The sequence below is a fragment of the Delphinus delphis genome, chromosome 18 (genome assembly GCF_949987515.2).
Source record: "Delphinus delphis chromosome 18, mDelDel1.2, whole genome shotgun sequence".
NCBI classification, from domain to species: Eukaryota; Metazoa; Chordata; class Mammalia; order Artiodactyla; family Delphinidae; genus Delphinus; species Delphinus delphis.
Genome location: NC_082700.1, coordinates 25,255,509 through 25,275,278, shown reverse-complemented (window position 1 = coordinate 25,275,278; position 19,770 = coordinate 25,255,509). Strand labels below are relative to the sequence as shown.

Sequence of the window (19,770 nt, the reverse complement as noted above, 5' to 3'; positions counted from 1 at the left end):
AAGCCACTGCAATGAGAAGCCTGCGCACCTCAACGAAGAGAAATCCCCGCTAGCCGCAACTAGAGAAAACCCACGCGCAGCAACGAAGAGCCAATGCAGCCAAAATAAATAAATAAACAAATAAATAAAAAAGAAATGTTCTCTATCTTAACTGTCAATATCATGGTTGTAATATTATAATTCTGCAAGACGTTTCTACTGGGGAAAACTGTAAAGGATATAAGGGATCTCTATTACTTCTTCCAACTGCATGTGAGTCTACAATTATCTCCAAATAAAAAGTTTAATTAAAAACAATTTTTTAAGGCAATAGTGAAAAGCATAATCATGATCAGTTACCACTTGGTAACTTACATGGAATATCTGAGCCACAAACACACTTATTACCTATATGTTAATTTTAATTATTAAATATTAACTTTAACTTTCTACTGTAAATATCAACACCTTAAAAGAAGACAGTGACATTTCCAGAGCTACGGGTAAAAGTCAAATGATTACAGCTTCAAGCAAAATCTACATGGTTCTATAGTGATGACTAGTCATTAAAATCTCAGAATTTGATGCCTAATTCAGGTGGTATTCATGCCCTGGCAAAAAGCCCGAATTTTCTTAATCAATACAGAAATTATTAACAAACCAATGAATAATTAATGTGCACCTTCTACTTGGCAAACACTGTTCTGGAAGTTTCCCTTCTATATTCTTCATCTGACGCTGAGATTATACATGATACCAGAAGGTAAACACCGGAAGCTCACTCAGCTATTGTGATAAATCCAACTGGAATAACTCTGTATCATCCACTCACTATAACCTTGGTATTTCTTAAGACTTCCAAGTTCTAACTCCCTGATGAAAAAATTTATTTGGAATATACCATTTGTTTCTCACCTCCTCCACAAGTTCCCAACTTCCTCAGTAATTACTCTAAGTTTAGAGCAAGAACAAATGTTCAGACAAAGTCCATTCAAAATGGTCTCCCAACTACAGTACATGCAATCTGATCTCAAATTACATACTTATTTTTTTTAATTTGTGAAATTTACTACTACAATAGATTTTCTTAAAGTTTATATTCTTACAAATGATTTGTTCATGGCACGTTTCACTTCATCAGAACCATCTGAATAGATCTGCTGAAATAATTTGTTTAAAGCTGCATCTCCCTCCAACTTCTCATTCTTTTCTTCTTCTTTGATCTCACCAACTAATTTATCCCAATTTCTTGTATAATGAGATGATGATGGATACAGGTTCTTTATATCTATGGAGTAAAAAAAGACAAAAGTGATTAATCAACATGTGATTATGTCAAGCATATGTAACTTTCTGACCATGATGTATACAACATCTTAGCAAATAGTTTTAAGTCACTGAATTTCATGTTTGTAATAAATGTCTTTCTGATATATAAATCAATAATTAACATTTACACTTCTAAAAACTGAATCAGTTAGCATAATGTAAAATCTGGGAATTTCTTTTGAGCAAAATAACTCAAAGTGTAAACTTTTGGTACATTATGCAAAATTAGATTAAAAAACAGATCCTTCATGTTAATAATACGAGAAACTGGGTGAGAAGCATACAGGAACTTTTATGTTTACAAAACAGGTGCAAAGATAGTACAAACAATTCTAAAAATAGTAATTTTTTAAAAAGATGCTTCATTAACAAATTTCTCTAAACAGTTTTAATAAATGTTAAAAATGTGGCTTTTCCTGAGGTACTTATATCTTTTAGAGTAGAAATAAGCTGAAAGTACTGAACTGCCAGGCCATCTGCCAGTGAGTTAAGACTCGATCCTCTCCCCACATTAAAAATATTAGATTACTTCAGCAGGAGAAAACAATAAAGAATTCCTGAATGTTGAAAAATACTACACGTGATGATCTAGAGTTCAGTCCCACATCATGCACACATAGAAAATGACAATATTTGTAGGGCACATTGGGATAAACAGAGGCTGCTTGCAGCCTGAGAGGCAACGAACCCAGGGACTCAGGCACTGCCAACACTGCCCCAAAGACCAAGGGAATCAAGATCTTCACACACAAATAATTAAAAAGTAACTAAACAGTTACCTAAGAGCTGTAAGAACAGTTCTGTCCACTATTCAATGGAAATATAATGTAAGCCACAAATGCGACTCACATACATAATTTAAGAATTTCTAGTAGCCACATTACTAAAAAGAATCAGGTGAAATGTATCCTAATTATATGTTTTATTTAGCCTAATACATGCAAAATAATATCAGGTCAACATGAAATCAATATAAAAATATTAATATATTTATATATATATTAATTATAAATAAAATAAATAAATAAATAAATAAATAAAATAAAAAATATATAATTATATATATTTTATATTCTTGTTTTCATACTAAGTCTTCAAAATCTGGTAGGTATTTTACATTTAGAGCACATCTCAATCCAGACTAGTCATATTCCAAGTAGTCAACAGGTACAGTAGCCACAGCTACTACCCTGGACAGTACAGCTATAGAGCTTTAAAACAAGACGGATTCAAAACTTCCCTATGAGTATATTAGGACACATGAATGCTAGTCTAAACGTCCCTCTTGCACTGCTGCCTAGAGCTCTATATATGCCCTTTCTCAAAATAGTTGAGAAACTACTAATTGTTCATTCTGCTTTTCCATCCTTTCTCTTCACCTGTAAACCAACTCCCTCCCTGCTCATCTCACCCCCACCCCACAACAAAACAAAACCACAGCACACCACAGTTTTATTCAGGGCAAGCATACTGTTTTCCAAATTTTATCTATCCTTCCTCTACAAGTAATCTCCTCTATCTTCTGTACATTTTCACTACTAGCCAGGAAAACAAAAACATGCGTGCCATGGTAAATTAAGAACCTAGGAAACATGGGTTTAATTAATCCTAACGCTGATTCGCCAGATGGGAGCACAGTTCTAATCTCCATTTCACAGATAAGAAAGCTGACCCAGATAGGTTAATCAACTTGCCTTTATCTGCAGTCTCCAGCTTGTCAAAACTCTGACAAGCATATTAACTCCTTACAAAAATATAACAGGTCAGGAGGAATAGCATCTTGAATCTCCAAGGCACTGAGTTTAGAGAGTTTGTAACTATAACACCAAAAAATCTTTAATCTCAGAAAAACGTTAACACCTGTAGAGATGGTAGATGAACTACTGAGAGACAGGTAACCTAACTTCCTTGCTTATTCACTATAATATTGATATCAAATAGCTGCAAAGATACTCATGTCAGCAGAGACTTCCCATTGTTAAAAATGCAGCAACAAGCAGTATTACACATGGGGTAGAAGAACCAGGGCCAGACTCTAAATGGCTGGATTTAGTCCCAGACAATGAAAACTGCTAGGTAATCTTAGGCAAGTTGCTTAAACTTTCTGAGCCTGTAAAATAGGAAGAACAATACTAGGCTACCTAATATCAGGGCTGCTGTTAGACTTAGGTGATATACTATATTAAAAGTGTTGATATTTCTTTTAAAAAATGCTTTAAGCTATATATAAACCTCAATCCAAAAGTATCTGGGAGTCAGCTCCAAGAAGAGTGCATAATATCTTTACTATACCTTTCACATAAAGTGGGAAGCAGAAGCTTAATAAACAGCTTATATACCAACTTGAAGTATTTCAATTCTTAAAAATTATCTATTGGTGTCAATTCCCTGGCTTTGTTAATCATGCTATAGGTTAGTTACGATATTATCATGCAGGGAAACTGGGTGAAGGGTACATGGGAACTCTATTATTTCTGCAACTTCTATTAGAATCTAAAATCATTTCAAAATAAAATTTAAAAATGATCTGTTGGCTAACTTAGTGTTTTCTACAAAGTGCCACAAGGAAATTATATTTTCTGTTATAGAAGAAAGCAGTGAAAAATCTAAAAGTAGCTGAAACTTAGAGTTACCTCTTTTCAGTCATCAAATCAGAACACTATCTCTAATCAAAGGAAATTTCTCTCCATTCATTAATGAGGCCATTGCTATAAAATAGTCTTAGACTGTAGTTCTAAGTGTGTCCTACAGATTAATCATTCCATTAGAAAAATACCTATGTGCCTATTGCCTATGCTCAGAACTGACCACAACATAGTCTGTCCCTTAAAGGGTTAAGCAATCAACCTTATTCTACCCCTAAGCCTGCCTTAGGCCTTCATTAGCTGTTTGCCTCCACCTCTTAGAAATATACTGAGGGACTTCCCTGGTGGTGCAATGGTTAAGAATCTGCCTGCCAATGCAGGGGACACGGGTTCAATCTCCAGTCTGGGAAGATCCCAAATGCTGCGGAGCAACTAAGCCCGTGAGCCACAACTACTGAGCCTGCGCTCTAGAGCCCATGAGCCACAACTACTGAAGCCTGTGCTCCACAACAAGAGAAGACCCCCCCAACGAGAAGCCCGTGCACCACAATGAAGAGTGCCCCTGCTCGCCACAACTGGAGAAAGTCTGCGTGTAGCAATGAAGACCCAACGCAGCCAAAAATAAATAAATAAATTTATAAAAAAAAAAAAAAAAGAGAAATATACTGAAATGGGGAACTTCTCTGACGGTCCAGCAGTTAAGATTCGGCGCTCCCAATGCTGGGGGCCTGTTTGATCCCTGGTCGGGGAACCAAGATCCCACGTGGCACAACTAAGTCTGTGTGCTAAAACTACTGAACCACACAACTAGAGAAGCCCGCACACCACAACGAAGACCCAGCACAGCCAAAACATGAGAGAGAGACAGACAGAGAGACACAGACATACAGACATAGACAGAGAGAGAGAGGGAGAAATGGGCTAGATACTTTTCACTGTGAAGCCTTGAAATTCCAGGAAATTAGAGTTGACATAATTAGAGGAAACAGAAAGGAATAAATAAGAGGGGAGAAGGGAAGAGGAGGAAATACATCAGCAGAGTAAACTACTAATTCACGTAAAACACAGAAAGAAAAAATAGGAAAGGCCAACACACAAAAGCAAACAACCCCCAACTGACATCACAAACTGACATGATAAACAATAAATCCCAATTCCCTCTGGGCTTTTGCTGCCATTTATCTGTATTCTTATGGAGTTTAAGAAGTTAGAACCATCATAAGAAATACTCTGTTTTCATTACAGAGCAACCTCCTTATATTCAATGTATCTTATCTTGGGAACATAAATAATGAAAATAGAATACTCATTAGTATTTAATTTCAACTATATAACACAATATGAATTTAAAGCTCATCAAGGCCAGAAAACAAACCTGTTATGAACCGTCTGGGGTTAGGCACCTCTCCTTGCCCCTCTAGCTTTTCCCATCTCACAGCCTCTGGCTTTTTCATTTTAATTTCAATCTAGAGGAAACACCAAATAAAATCTATTATTCAATGTAAAATACACAAAACAGTGAAAAAAACGCAATTTCTTTAACTTATCAATGTTTTATAAGAACAGTGTCCTCAAAACAGTTTCCTTAAACTATACCAAGTTAAATTCGAAAAACTTGAAACATTTATTTTGTTTCTACTTAAAAGCCACCCTTCAAAAACAATATACATACACACTATAAACTACAATTAAGAGTCTTGAAATCCACATGCTTTTCTTCTAAAGCAGTGTTGTCAACCAGGGGTAATTTTGTCCCCCGGGGAAATCTGGCAATGTCTGGATACACTGTTGGGTCATCACAACTGAGGTGGGAGTGAGGAGTGACTAGGGGTACTACTAAACATCCTACAACATGCAGGGCAATTCCCATGACAAAGAATTATCCAGCCCCAAATGTTAACAGTGCCCACCACTGAGAAACCATGTTCTAAAGGAATTACTATATTTCCATGTACATTAACCTGTTTTAGAGTAGAGAAATTCATTCCATTGTATAAAAATGATACAAGTGAAACTGAGGGCAGTCACCAGGTAGATCCCTTAAACTGTAACTTGCTTGATAAATAACATCCTGTAACCTGCCTTCACTGATTAAGCTCACTTTAATTGTTCTTGCAAACTGCATACCCTCCAAGTTTCATGTAACCTGAACAACATATCACAAGACTCCTTTAACTATCCCCTATATAAAACACCTCTGATATGTGGGGCATTATAGTAATGGTAACTGTTTTCCAGGAACATGGAGCTACTCTTGCCCAGTTCAAACCAGTCAAGACCACTGACCACTCAACTGGGCCGTCTCGAGTATCTCATGGATGACCTTTTGACATCAGAGGGCAAAAATCTTCACCCCCCAAATCATGCTAATGCCATTTTCTGAACATGCATCCCATGAAGAAGCATGTAACTCAGATATGCCTACACAGAACACCAATGACCTCACTTCATCATCGTTTCCCACACCTCAGACCACCTTGCTTCTTTATCCCATAAATATCCCAAGCCCCTCACCTCTGGTGAGGCAGATACAAGATTTGTTCTCCCATCTCCTCATTCGGCTGCCTCACGAACAAACCCTTTCCCTTTTGCAAACCCCGGTGTCCCAGTGTTTGGCTTGCTGTGCACTGGGTAAATGGACCTGGTTTGGTAACACAAGTTATGCTAACAGTTTTACATATTTTTTACAGACCATGAGGAGCTTCGGAAGGCTTAAACTAAGGCCATTTACTACAATGAAATGTTAAAAGCATCTTTAACTCTCTAATCAAGGCTGCTCCCTTAGAATCTACCCTTAACCGTAACATACACTGGTATAGCACTTACCTTATGCTTTCCTTATTCAAATAATGCTCTCGCCCTCATTTTTAGCCTAGCAAAAATAAGCATTTACAGTGATGGTAAACACAGTTATAATTATTATGCAAATGGTTACGAATCAAATTAGAATTTTATATTCTAATGCTTTTTCTAAGAAAAGAATTACTACTTTTGTAAGTAGAAAAACACCCAGAAGACAGACTTTACAAAAAGAAAAGCCTACTGTGTCACACTTTGGTTCTTTGACCCCTTTGGGGAAGATGAATCATTTAAATTAACAATTACTGGTAATCTTTCTACCAACAGCATTTAGGGGGAGAATCCTTAAAATGTGCATTTTAAAATACTTTAACAAAACACTAAAAGAAATCTGCCAATATTTTCAGTCAGATATGAAGTGATGGAATGGAAGGGTATCTTCTTAAGGCGCATAGAAATGTAACAAAAAATGTTTTCATGAGAAAAGCAGGAAACAAATCTCACTAGAAAAGGGGCAAAACAATTAGCATTTTTAATGTAATTTACATGTTTAAATTCTACATAAATAAAATCAAACATTTAAAAGGATCTCCAGAATTCCCTAAAATGAACTATGATTAACTTTTATAAAGTAAAATACTATTTTACTATTTTACTATTATTACTATTATTACTATACTATTTTACTATTATAATATTTTCTCACACACAGTATTAAGTGAAAGTACTCTGATTATTTTAAGCTGTCACTGCTGGGATTTTATCAAAAAGGGTCAGAAATCCAACAGCTGCAATGACACAGAAACAGTTACTGAAAAGGACTATTAATATTATACTAAAATTTAAAACTGCATCTTGCTCCTTTAATTTTCAACTCATCCAGAAATGAAGACCTCACAAACAGTGTGTACATCAAAACTATCCTTAACTAACCTCAGCCACGGGGCACCCTATATTCACACGTGTTCCTGAGCTAAGCACCATCTATAAAAAGTCCCTTGTTTCACATGAAGAGCACTCACATCTCTGAAAGCCTCTATAACCTAAATAATTGTGCACTATGAACAAAGAGGCCTTTATAAAGCCAAAGCCCTAAGTCACAACCTGTTTCAACTGAGACATGCTGACCTGAACTTGAAATTATACTTAATCCATTCATTAAAAGAGGTGCACATAATAAACCATTTAAAACAGCTTTTTTAAAAGGTAAAAGGGGGGAGAGACTAATATTCTATGAATTCCTTTTTACACCTACTTCACTTTTAATGCTTATATATGCTTTTAAAAATGATTCTGACAGATACTTCTCAAATTACCACCAGTACAATTTCAGATATTTTTATTGGGACCATTAATCAGCCATTCTATTTTTATTTAAGTCAAAAATAATTTAAAAGTTAACTTAAAACTTTGGTAGTTTATAACCTACTGTATAGCACAGAGAACTCTACTCAGTGCTCTGTGGTGACCTAAATGGGAAGGAAATCCAAAAACGAAGGGATATATGAATATGTATAGCTGATTCACTTTGCTGAACAGTAGAAACGAACACAGCTTTGTAAAGCAACTGTACTCCAATTAAAAAACAAACAAACAAACAAACCTTTGGTAGTTTGCTTGAATGTTGCTCTCATATGCACAGGGAAGGCTTTCAATGTGCCGTAATATCCCAAAGCAGCATTCACAAACTACTAATAAGAATCCCTCCTCTGTTGGGTTGTCAGTTTTCAATATTATGTGTACTACCACCCACTTCGAAGGTCTCCTTTGCACAGCAGAGAGTTTAATTTTTTCCAATGAATGGAACTTCAGGTTTAAAGAAAAGTCATACTTCTAAAGGGTCAAGGCTCTTCCAGACACTACCTTCTTAAAAAGGGGTAAGTGACCTCCCACTTACTACTACAAATTGATGGTGAAGGAATCTTTCCCAGAGACTAGAGGGCTGTGCAGTTTACTGGTAAACATTTTTTTCTGGCAAACTTTTGAGAACCATCTGTTTCAAGTCTGCAGTCAATAAATGTTTCCTGATCTCTAGAATGCAGCTTTTCCAGTATTCTCTCAGTCAGCTCTTTGCACATTTAATTGCTGTACCAAAACCCTCTGTCCAATATTACAATAGCTCGGTCTTCCCTGAGGCCAGACTGCACATCTACTGTCTTTATTTTTACACTCAAATCATTTTATAATTTTTTTTTTTTTTTTTTTGGTGGTACGCGGGCCTCTCACTGCTGTGGCCTCTCCCGTTGTGGAGCACAGGCTCCAGACGCGCAGGCTCAGTGGCCATGGCTCACGGGCCCAGCCGCTCCGCGGCATGTGGGATCCTCCCGGACCGGGGCACGAACCCGTGTCCACTGCATCGGCAGGCAGACTCTCTAACCACTGCGCCACCAGGGAAGCCCTGTAATTGTTTTTAATGCAAAAGATGGTAATGAATGAAGAGGAACTGAATAAACTTCTCCGAAGTTCTAGAAGCTCAGTTCAAGTATTTATTGAGTACCTACTGTGAGCCAGGCACTATGCTGGTGCATAAGACCACCACCTCTATTTTTTTGAAGAAATCAATCAGAAGACACATTCCCATAAACAAAAAATTCCAGCATCCATCATCTGTAGTGACAGACCTAAGTTTTGGGAAATATCTAATTATCTGGAAGGAAGTATGCCAAAATGTCATCAGTAATGAGACTGATTACATTCTCAGCTCACTTATATTTTTCCAAATTTTCTATGATATGCATTTATTGCTTTTACAACCTGAATAAAAACCTGAATAAAAACTAAATCATCAGTATTAAATAATAATAGCAGTAATATTTATTGAGCACTTATTACATACCCCATGTACTAAGTGCTTCATATATATCATCTCACTTAACAGAAAGTGAGAAGAGAAAACCACCTATATTTTAGAGATGAGAGAGCCAATAAATAGAGTAACCTGCTGGAAGTGTCTTTTTCTGCTAGAAGTTTTACTTATTTTATTTCCTCAGAAATAAGCAGAGGTTGAGGACAAGTCAAAAACAGTCAGTTGTGTAATTCCAAAAGAGTCACAAATAGGTGCCACTTGCTGGATGTATGACTAATCACACTGAGCCTCAGTTTCACTTGTAAAATGGGATTAATAGGGTCTACCTCACTTAGGATTCTTTTGAGGCTTAAATAAAACCACATATAAAAACAATATAGCATTGTGTCTGGCAAGTAACAACTGAATGCTATTATGAATATCTTCATCATTGTTACAATTAGCTGAAAATCTGGGCAAATTATTTTACATCTCTAGGTTCAGTTTCCATACCTGTAAAAAGGTAATAACAATACCTACACCATTCAGTAACTGTGAGGATTACATGGGATAATACACAGCAATAAAAACAGTTACCTACTGTAATTCTCCAAAGGTCAAACAACATGGCATTGGCTAAATAAGCTACAGTAAATACCTATCATGAAACACTTTGCTGTAAAACATCTAAGGGCATAAAAAAAATACCCATAATGAATAAGTTTAACAAGACAGCTACAGACAGTATGGACAGTAAAATCCTTTTCTTTTGAAAATAAATGTATACACATTAATAGAAAAGGCAGCTCTACAATTTGTGGATATCAGCAACTAAAGTTATTTAAAAAAACAAACAACCACAACAACAAAAAACCCTATTACCACGACCATATCAAAAAGGCATAACAAAACAATAATCCAAAACCCCACACACATCTGTGTGTTTCAAAAAGCAGTAGTATCCTGCCGGGACACCTCCAACCCCATTATATCATAATTAAGATTCTTCTATGAATATCAAGTAAAGGAATTTTAAAACTTCTCAAATGTCAGTGGGTTAAGAAGGCAGAAGGGGGCTCTTTGTCTCTAAGACACACATTTTTATTTCCCACAATTTCAGTTAAAAGCCTTCATATTTTATATTGATATAATACAAAAAATTACTTTGACTAAAAATAGGAACACAAGAACATTTCCACAAGGGCAAATTTACTCCAAAGGATTCTGAGAATTCTAATTTTTTCTTACAGGGAGTGAATATTAATCTTTAAAATGAATATTTCACAGCATAGCTGTTACTGAAGTTATAATCCTGTGATTGTGATAAGAGAATATTGTCACGATATTAACAAAATGAAATAAAAGAACCATTACAGCTTCTTAATAAAAAAATGGATTAATAGGCAGATATGTAAGCTGGTATTCAGTAGAATGTAGAAATAACTACCAAAGGTACTAAAAAATATGAATTCTAAGAAAAACATATTACATATTACACTGTAAAACATTTAATTGAGCGAATTCCCCAGCAGTCCAGTGGTTAGGACTCAGCACTTTCACTGCCAGGGCCCAGGTTCAATCCCTGTCAGGGAATTAAGATCCTGCAAGCTGAGCAGTGCGGCACCACCCCCCCCCCAAAAAAAGAAAAAATTTAGTTAAGAAATGCTATTTCAGTATTTTAAGGATACTACCTCTTCCTCTTTTCATTGCAAATTAGATTTAGTTTGAATTAATAACACTTAACCAATGGTTATACATAAATATACAACATGCATTTTTTTTTCTTTTGTTTTGCTGTACGCAGGTCTCTCACTGTTGTGGCCTCTCCCGTTGCGGAGCAAGGCTCCGGACGTGCAGGCCTAGCAGCCATGGCTCACGGGCCCAGCCACTCAGCGGCATGTGGGATCCTCCCGGACCGGGGCACGAACCCGCGTCCCCTGCATCGGCAGGCAGACTCTCAACCACTGCACCACCAGGGAAGCCCGCAACATGAATATTTGAAGGTGAGAAAGAAAACAGGATTCTCAAAAGGCAAAGAAATAGCCCTTTTAAACCACAGATTTTACAGAATCTCTAATTTCAGGAATATTTTCCCAAGCAAAATGCACCCTTTTATCCAACCACATAAATGATTCAAGACGCCTGCAAACATATGAAAAGCAAATTACTATTTTTCCCTTTTAGTGTCATCACTAAACAAGACTCAGTAACCCAGAGAAAGATTTTCAGTATTTTAACATTGTCTCCCTCTGCTGTATAAAAAAGATTCCAAAATTTCATCATTTACATTAAGATATAATTAAGTACAATTCTTTCCATTTGTTTCCCATAAAACACAGCTTAAAAACTGGAAGTTTAACGAAGTAATATATATTACTTCGGGTTAGGACAATAAAAATAATCATCCTCCCGAATATATCCTACAAATATAAATTCTTTAGTCCAGACAGAAAAACCTATGAAAAGAAGCAACTGCTTTACAGAAGGATAAGTATTTTTCCTGGGCCACACTGAACAATTTAGTAACTTGTGAACTTGGGGAAGGCATTTTAAGTCCATGAACCTCAATTTCTTTTCACCTGTAAAACTAAGAAGGAAAATACTTACTACACCCTGCCAACTTCATAAGGCCAACATCAGAATCCAATATAAATTCATTCTCTGAACAATTACTGACCACTCACTCACTACACACAGTGCATACGGCTAAGGATGCCAAATTTAGCAAATGAAACATACTTATATTTAAAAATTATTCACTGTTTGCCAGCCCGCCAAGCTGAGATGTCAGATCAGCCATTTCTCAATAGTCACTGATGTGAAGTGCCAGGTGTGAGGCCTGTGCATGAAGCACCCTGTGAACAAGTGAAACTAGAGGAAGCACAAAGGAAAAGAAAAAAAAAAGGCAAGAACTGTGTCTTGCAAGAACACCATAATCACAACTAACTGCTGAACAATCATCGACAGGAAGACACTGGAACTAACCAAAAAAGATAGCCCACATCCAAGGACAAAGGAGAAGCCACAATGAGATGGTAGCAGGGGCACAATCATAATAAAATCAAATCCCATAACCACTGGGTGGGTGACTCACAAACTGGAGAACACTTATACCACAGAAGTCCACCCACTGGAGTGAAGGTTCTGAGCCCCATGTCAGGCTTCCCAACCTGGAGGTCCAGCAACAGGAGGAGGAATTCCTAGAGAATCAGACTTTGAAGGTTAGTGGGAATTGATTGCAGGACTTTGACAGGACTGGGGGAAACACAGACTCCACTCTTGGAGGGCACACACAAAGTAGTGTGCCCACCAAGACCCAGGTGGAAGGAGCAGTGACCCCATAGGAGACTGAACCAGACATACCTGCTAGTATTGCAGGGACTCCGGCAGAAGCAGGGGGCAGACGTGGCTACCACAGGGACAAGGACACTCGCAGCAGAAGTTCTGGGAAGTACTCCTTGGTGAACCCTCCTGGAGTCTGCCATTAGCCCCACCAAAGAGCCAGGTATGCTCCAGTGCTGGGTCACCTCAGGTCAAACAACCAACAGGGAGGAACCCAGCTCCACCCATCAGCAGACAAGTGGATTGAAGTTTTACTGAGCTCTGCCCACCAAAGTAACACCCAGCTCTACCCACCACCAGTCCCTCCCATCAGGAAGCTTGCACAAGCCTCTTAGATAGCCTCATCCACCACAGGGCAGACAGCAGAAGCAAAAAGAACTACAATCCTGCAGCCTGTGGAATGAAAACCATAATCACAGAAAGACAGACAAAATAAAAAGGCAGAGGACTATGTACCAAATGAAGGAACAAAATAAAACCCCAGAAAAACAAATGAAGTGGAGCTAGGCAACCTTCCAGAAAAAGAATTCAGAATAATGATAGTGAAGATGATCCAGGACCTCGGAAAAAGAATGGAGCCAAAAATTGAGAAGATGCAAGAAATGTTTAACGAAGACCCCAAAGAGTTAAAGAACAAGCACCTAGAAGAATTAAAGAACACACAAACAGAGACGAACAATACAATAACTGAAATGAAAAATACACTAGAAGGAACGAATAGCAGAATAACTGAGGCAGAAGAACGGATAAGTGACCTGGAAGACAGAATGGTGGAATTCACTGCCACTGAACAGAATAAAGAAAAAAGAATGAAAAGAAATGAAGACAGCCTAAGAGACCTCTGGGACAACATTAAATGCACCAACATTGACATTATAGGGGTCTCAGAAGGAGAAGAGAGAGAGAAAGGACCCAAGAAAATATTTGAAGAGATTATAGTTGAAAACTTCCCTAACATAGGAAAGGAAATAGCCACCCAAGTCCAGGAAGCTCAGAGAGTCCCAGGCAGGATAAACCCAAGGAGAAACAGGCTGAGACATATAGTAGTCAAAATGACAAAAATTAAAGACAAAGAAAAATTATTAAAAGCAACAAGGGAAAAACGACCAATACAAGGGAGCTCCCATAACGTTAACACCTGATTTCTCAGCAGAAAATCTACAAGCCAGAAGGAAGTGGAACAATATATTTAAAGTGATGAAAGGGAAGAACCTACAACCAAGATTACTCTACCCAGAAAGGATCTCATTCAGATTTGACAGAGAAATCAAAAGCTTTACAGACAAGAAGCTAAGAGAATCCAGCACCACCAAACCAGCTCTACAACAAATGCTAAAGGAACTTCTCAAAAACAAACTGAAAACAATTAAAAACATGGTAACAGGAACATACATATCAATAATTACCTTCAACGTGAATGGATTAAATTCTCCAACCAAAAGACACAGGCTTGCTGAAAGGATACAAACACAAGACCCACATACATGCCGTCTAAAAGAGATCCACTTCAGACCTAGGGACACATACAGACTGAAAGTGAAAGGATGGAAATAGATATTCCATGCAAATGGAAATCAAAAGAAAGCTGGAGCAGCAATACTCATATCAGATAAAATAGACTTTAAAATAATGTTACAAGAGACAAGAAAGGACACTACCTAATGATTAAGGGATTAATCCAAAAAGAAGATATAACAATTACAAATATATATGTACCCAACAAAGGAGCAACTCAATACATAAGACAAATGCTAACAGTTATAAAACAGAAAATTGACAGTAAGACAATAATAGTGGGGGAACTTAACACCTCACTTACACCAATGGACAGATAATCCACACAGAAAATTAATAAGGAAACAAAAGCTTTAAATGACACGACAGATTTAATTGATGTTTATAGGACACTGTATCCGAGAACAGAAGATTACACTTTCTTCTCAAGTGTGCATGGAACATTCTCCAGGATAGACCACATCCTGGGTCACAAATCAAGCCTCAGTAAATTTAAGAAAACTGAAATCATATCAAGCATCTTTTCTGACCACAATGCTATGAGATTAGAAATCAATTACAGGGAAAAAAAGGTAAAAAACACAAACACATGGGATGTGGCAAAAGCAATTCTAAGAGGGACGTTTATAGCAGTACAATCCTACCTCCAGAAACAAGAAAAATCTCAAATAAACAATCTAAACTTACACCTAAAGGAACTAGAGAAAGAAGAACAAGCAAAACCCAAAGTTAGTAGAAGCAAAAAATCATAAAGATCAGAGCAGAAATAAATGAAATAGAAACAAAGAAAACAACAGTAAAGATCAATAATACTAAAAGCTGGTTCTTTGAGGAGATAAACAAAATTGAGAAACCTTTAGCCAGACTCATCAAGAAAAAGAGGAAGAGGACTCAAATCAATAAAAATTAGAATTGAAAAAGAAGTTACAATGGACACCACAGAAATACAAAGCATCATAAGAGACTACTACAAGCAACTCTATGTCAATAAAGTAGACAACTTGGAAGAAATGGACAAATTCTTAGAAAGGTATAACTTTCCAAGACTGAACCAGGAAGAAATAGAAAATATGAACAGACCAATCACAAGTAATGAAATTGAAACTGTGATTAAAAATCTTCCAATAAACAGAAGTCCAGGACCAGATGGCTTCACAGGTGAATTCCATCAAACATTTAGAGAAGAGCTAACACCCATCCTCACACTCTTCCAAAAAGTTGCAGAGGAAGGAACACTCCCAAACTCATTCTTTGAGGCCACCATCACCCTGATACCAAAACCAGACAGAGATACTACAAAACAAGAAAATTTCAGACCAGTACCAGTGATAAATATAGATGCAAAAATCCTCAACAAAATACTAGCAAACAGAATCTAACAACACATTCAAAGGATCATAGACCATGATCAAGTGGGACTTATCCCACGGATGCAAGGGTTCTTCAGTATAGGCAAATTAATACACCATACTAACAAACTGAAGAATGAAAACCACACGATCATCTCAATAAAAAGGAACGAAATTGGGTCATTTGTAGAGATGTGGATGGACCTAGAAACTGTCATACAGAGTGAAGTCAGAAAGAGAAAAACAAATATTGTATATTAACGCATATGTGTGGAATCTAGAAAAATGGTACAGATGAACTGGTTTGCAAGGCAGAAATTGAGACACAGATGTAGAGAGCAAACGTATGGACACCAAGGGGGGAAAGCGGACACCAAGGGGGGAAAGCGGACACCAAGGGGGGAAGCGGGGGTGGAGTGGTGGTGGGATGAACTGGGAGATTGGGATTGACACATACACAGTGATGTGTATAAAACAGATAATAAGAACCTGCTGTATAAATAATAAATAAATAAAATAAAATTCAGAAAAATAAAAACAGAAAGTTAACTGGGCATCCTATACTGTATCTGGTAACCCTACATGAAGCACATACATAGACACAAATATGACACCTTCTTATCTTCAGAAGACTTACTAAGAGTAAGGGAAATAGGGCTTCCCTGGTGGCGCAGTGGTTGAGAGTCCGCCTGCCAATGCAGGGGACACGGGTTCGTGCCCCGGTCCGGGAAGATCCCACATGCCACGCAACAGCTGGGCCCGTGAGCCATGGCCGCTGAGCCTGCGCTCCGCAACAGGAGGGGCCACAACAGTGAGGGGCTCACGTACCGCAAAAAAAAAAAAGAATAAGGGAAATAAATGTATACATATAAACAAACTAGTACACAGGAAAGGAAAGTAGTTATGTAGCATTTAAAGAAAGGAGCAAGGGGCAAAAAAAGTAAACTGCGAACACAGTAAGAGGGGCTGGGGAATGGTTAGAATCAATAAGTATTCTTTTTCAAAAAGAAGATTCAAAGGAAAATAAAGAATAAGACAGGACACTGCTTAGTTAAATCCTCAGTTGTAGCCACACATACTTGTGTATTCACCAACCACACTATTCCATTATACAAGGTGGCTCAGTAACACAGGTTTTTAAGTTATTTGCCATCTATCGCACAAATCAATTTACATTTAAATTACTTCAAAAAAACATGCATTAACAATCTCTCAATAGAAAGATGTACAAAAATGCCAAACTCCTAATTTTCTGACCTATCTCCCTCTCAAATCTAGTTATAGTTTTGTGCTTATTGTACCCAACATATCTTATTAAATTCTACCCAATGTGGATGGAGCCAGTAAGATGAAAATCTTCACAGTATGTCACCCTTTTTCTCACTTTCTATTGTCCAAGCAACTGTTTCCTATCTCTGCCTCTTAAGTAAACAGCTTTGTACTTTGTACATTTCAAATAGATAAGTGAGCAGATCATTTTTAACTAGATGCAAAAACTACTGCTTCTTTACTTCTTTACTTCCTGCTCCAACCCTCTTCAGGTGTCCCCTTCTTCCTGCAGGCCCAGTTACCATTCTTCATGACACAGGCCAACCCTGATTCTATTCTATGATAGGAAAATTCACACAACTAAACTCAAAAGTTAAATAACACACTGTGTTGCAGGACATATGCATAAAAAAGGTGTAGCAATGGAATTTGTATCATTCTTACTCATTAACTCATCATATACCTTCATACAATCTTGCAGATGAAAGGATTTCAGAGTTCACAGTCCATATCCCTCTCATTTTTATAGATGCTGAAAATCTTGTCCTATGTGTGACTACTCTAAATTAACAGGGCAAGCAAAGAACCAGTCAGATTTTTTGATTTTCAGCTTAGTATTAGTATTTTTCCTGCTAAATTATACTTCTACGTACTCGTACTACATCTTTTGACTGGTAGCTGATATATACCATGAATTTTAATTCTACTGCATATTTTTACTTCTTTTTGAAAATATAAAGGAATCTAAAAATTATGGTTACTCAAACAGCAATTTAAATTATTCATTAATCCTTCATAACAAAGTAACCTAAAAGTCAGCTTAACTAAAAAACAAGAAAGCAGATTCATCTTTATAGTAGTCTGTATTTTTAACTGCATAAGAAAGTGTGAGAGAAGTATTTGTATATCACAACAGACCAAAACGACAAGTTCAAGACATGAGACACTGTCAGTATCAAACCTTAAAAAAATGCTGATCACTGTATCTTTTATGAAAACCTCTTTATTGAGAAGTATTCTACCTATCTTAATAAGCATATAAACACTTTTGAGGTTAGATTTTTACAATCCATTTTCCTAGAATTTGGAAAGGTGGAAAAACTATTCAAAAATTATTGTTTGTATTTAATTTAAAGATATGTGGCTGGAAGGATCTATAAGCTCACAATCACAGATTACCACTGACAACCCTTTTCAATTATCTTACCTTTGTTGAAAGTACTTTAAATGTGCTCTGTTCTGGTATTATAGGATGAAGAAGTCTCAGCTTCAAATTATAATCCTCTCCAGAAGGAAGTTTCACCAATGCGGACAACTAATGATCACAAAATTAGTAGCACATTTTATAAATTTATTTAAAGAAGGGTAAAGTACTTAAACTGACTACAATTACAGAACTTCAGTACTGCTGCAGATTATTTTCAAAACTTTCTATGGAATATCAGACTTAAGAATCTCAAAATAATCTTTTAAAAATCTGGTATCCTTCGCATGAATTCTCATATACATAAGTAAGTAGCAGAACAGAGTATGTTTCATAACACATACTGAACATTTAAATCTCAAGGAAACTCAATCTACAAGAACAAAATAATACAGTACGTAACAAAGAAATATTCATGTGCAAAACATCTAGTTCTACCATGAACTCTCTTAAATATCTATCACAAGGTTTTCTACTAAATGCTAAGAAACCAAGTTATTGAAAGTTATACTCATTTAATATGGTTAGTAAATTCTAAGATATATAAGTCACAAAAATTAAGTGGATCTTTTTCATGAAGTATCCACACATATGTGTAACCAAAGCACGTATCTTACTAATGTCTTTTATATTTGTCAACCAAATTCTGCTTTGAATTCCAAATCTAAAGAAAGAGAAAACAATGCACACCTAGCTATAACCTACAGTATACATACTCATCTCAAAACTTAAAATGATTCAAATGGAAAAGCAATGCTTCAGATTTTCATCAGCATTTTCCGCATTATCTCAGGAAAAAATGATATATATCTAATAGACTGCTATAGATTATTCTGCAATATATATTTATATTTACAAATAAACGTATTTAACCTCAACCAAAGATAATTCAAAAACTATAATAACCTCTTTTTCTGAAAATTCCACATTTACATCATTCTTCTGAACATTCTTGATCATAAGTGTAATGATTACTTGAGATTCTGTTTGATACCAGTCATACCTATAAAAAAGAAAAAGGAAACTTAAAACAGAACTTAAATTTTCTTAAAGTTGTTGCTTGTTTTGTCGAGATAAAAACTGTATATAATCTGATGAACAACAAGAGCTCCACCTTGAGGAACAAAATAGCAAAGCAGCTGTTGATTCACAGAAACAATTTTATGCAACTAATTTCATATGACCTGTACTAAGGGAAGAGAAAAGTAAGGTTGATGATGTCCAAAACCCCTCCAGTGGATTTAATAAATACTTACATAATTTTCTAGGTTCTAACATATCTCTAATACTGTTGTGCTTAAGCTAATTGGTTTTTTTTGGCCACACCACACAGCATGAGGCCACATGCACAGCTAGTTTTAAAGATAAAATTTATTCTAACAGGTAACAATTCTAATACACCAACAGTTTTATCCTCTCATTTCAACCTAATACTAAGAAGTAAACACTTCCATCCCTATTTTACAAATGAAAAAAAAAGTAAGCTCAGAAGGGTGAGGCAACTGGCACATCAGTAGCAGGTGTTACACTGGACCCAGGTCAACCTGACCCCGCACTCCAGGATCTCTTTACTGAAGCTGAGGGCAAACAGCCCTGAGCACAGGGAACAGAAGC

General features: G+C 36.6%; 1 protein-coding gene across 1 annotated transcript in view; it reads right to left on the bottom strand.

Moving 5' to 3' along the window:
• The window catches only part of SUGT1 (SGT1 homolog, MIS12 kinetochore complex assembly cochaperone), a 52,514-nt gene that overhangs the window by 20,503 nt on the left and 12,241 nt on the right, over positions 1–19,770 (bottom strand). The window contains exons 9-12 of the mRNA XM_059995560.1: positions 19,063–19,159; positions 18,160–18,267; positions 5,269–5,359; positions 1,086–1,267 (exon numbers count right to left, since the gene is read on the bottom strand). Coding sequence (XP_059851543.1) covers positions 1,086–1,267; positions 5,269–5,359; positions 18,160–18,267; positions 19,063–19,159 — 478 coding nt within the window. The remainder of the gene's footprint in view (positions 1–1,085; positions 1,268–5,268; positions 5,360–18,159; positions 18,268–19,062; positions 19,160–19,770) is intronic.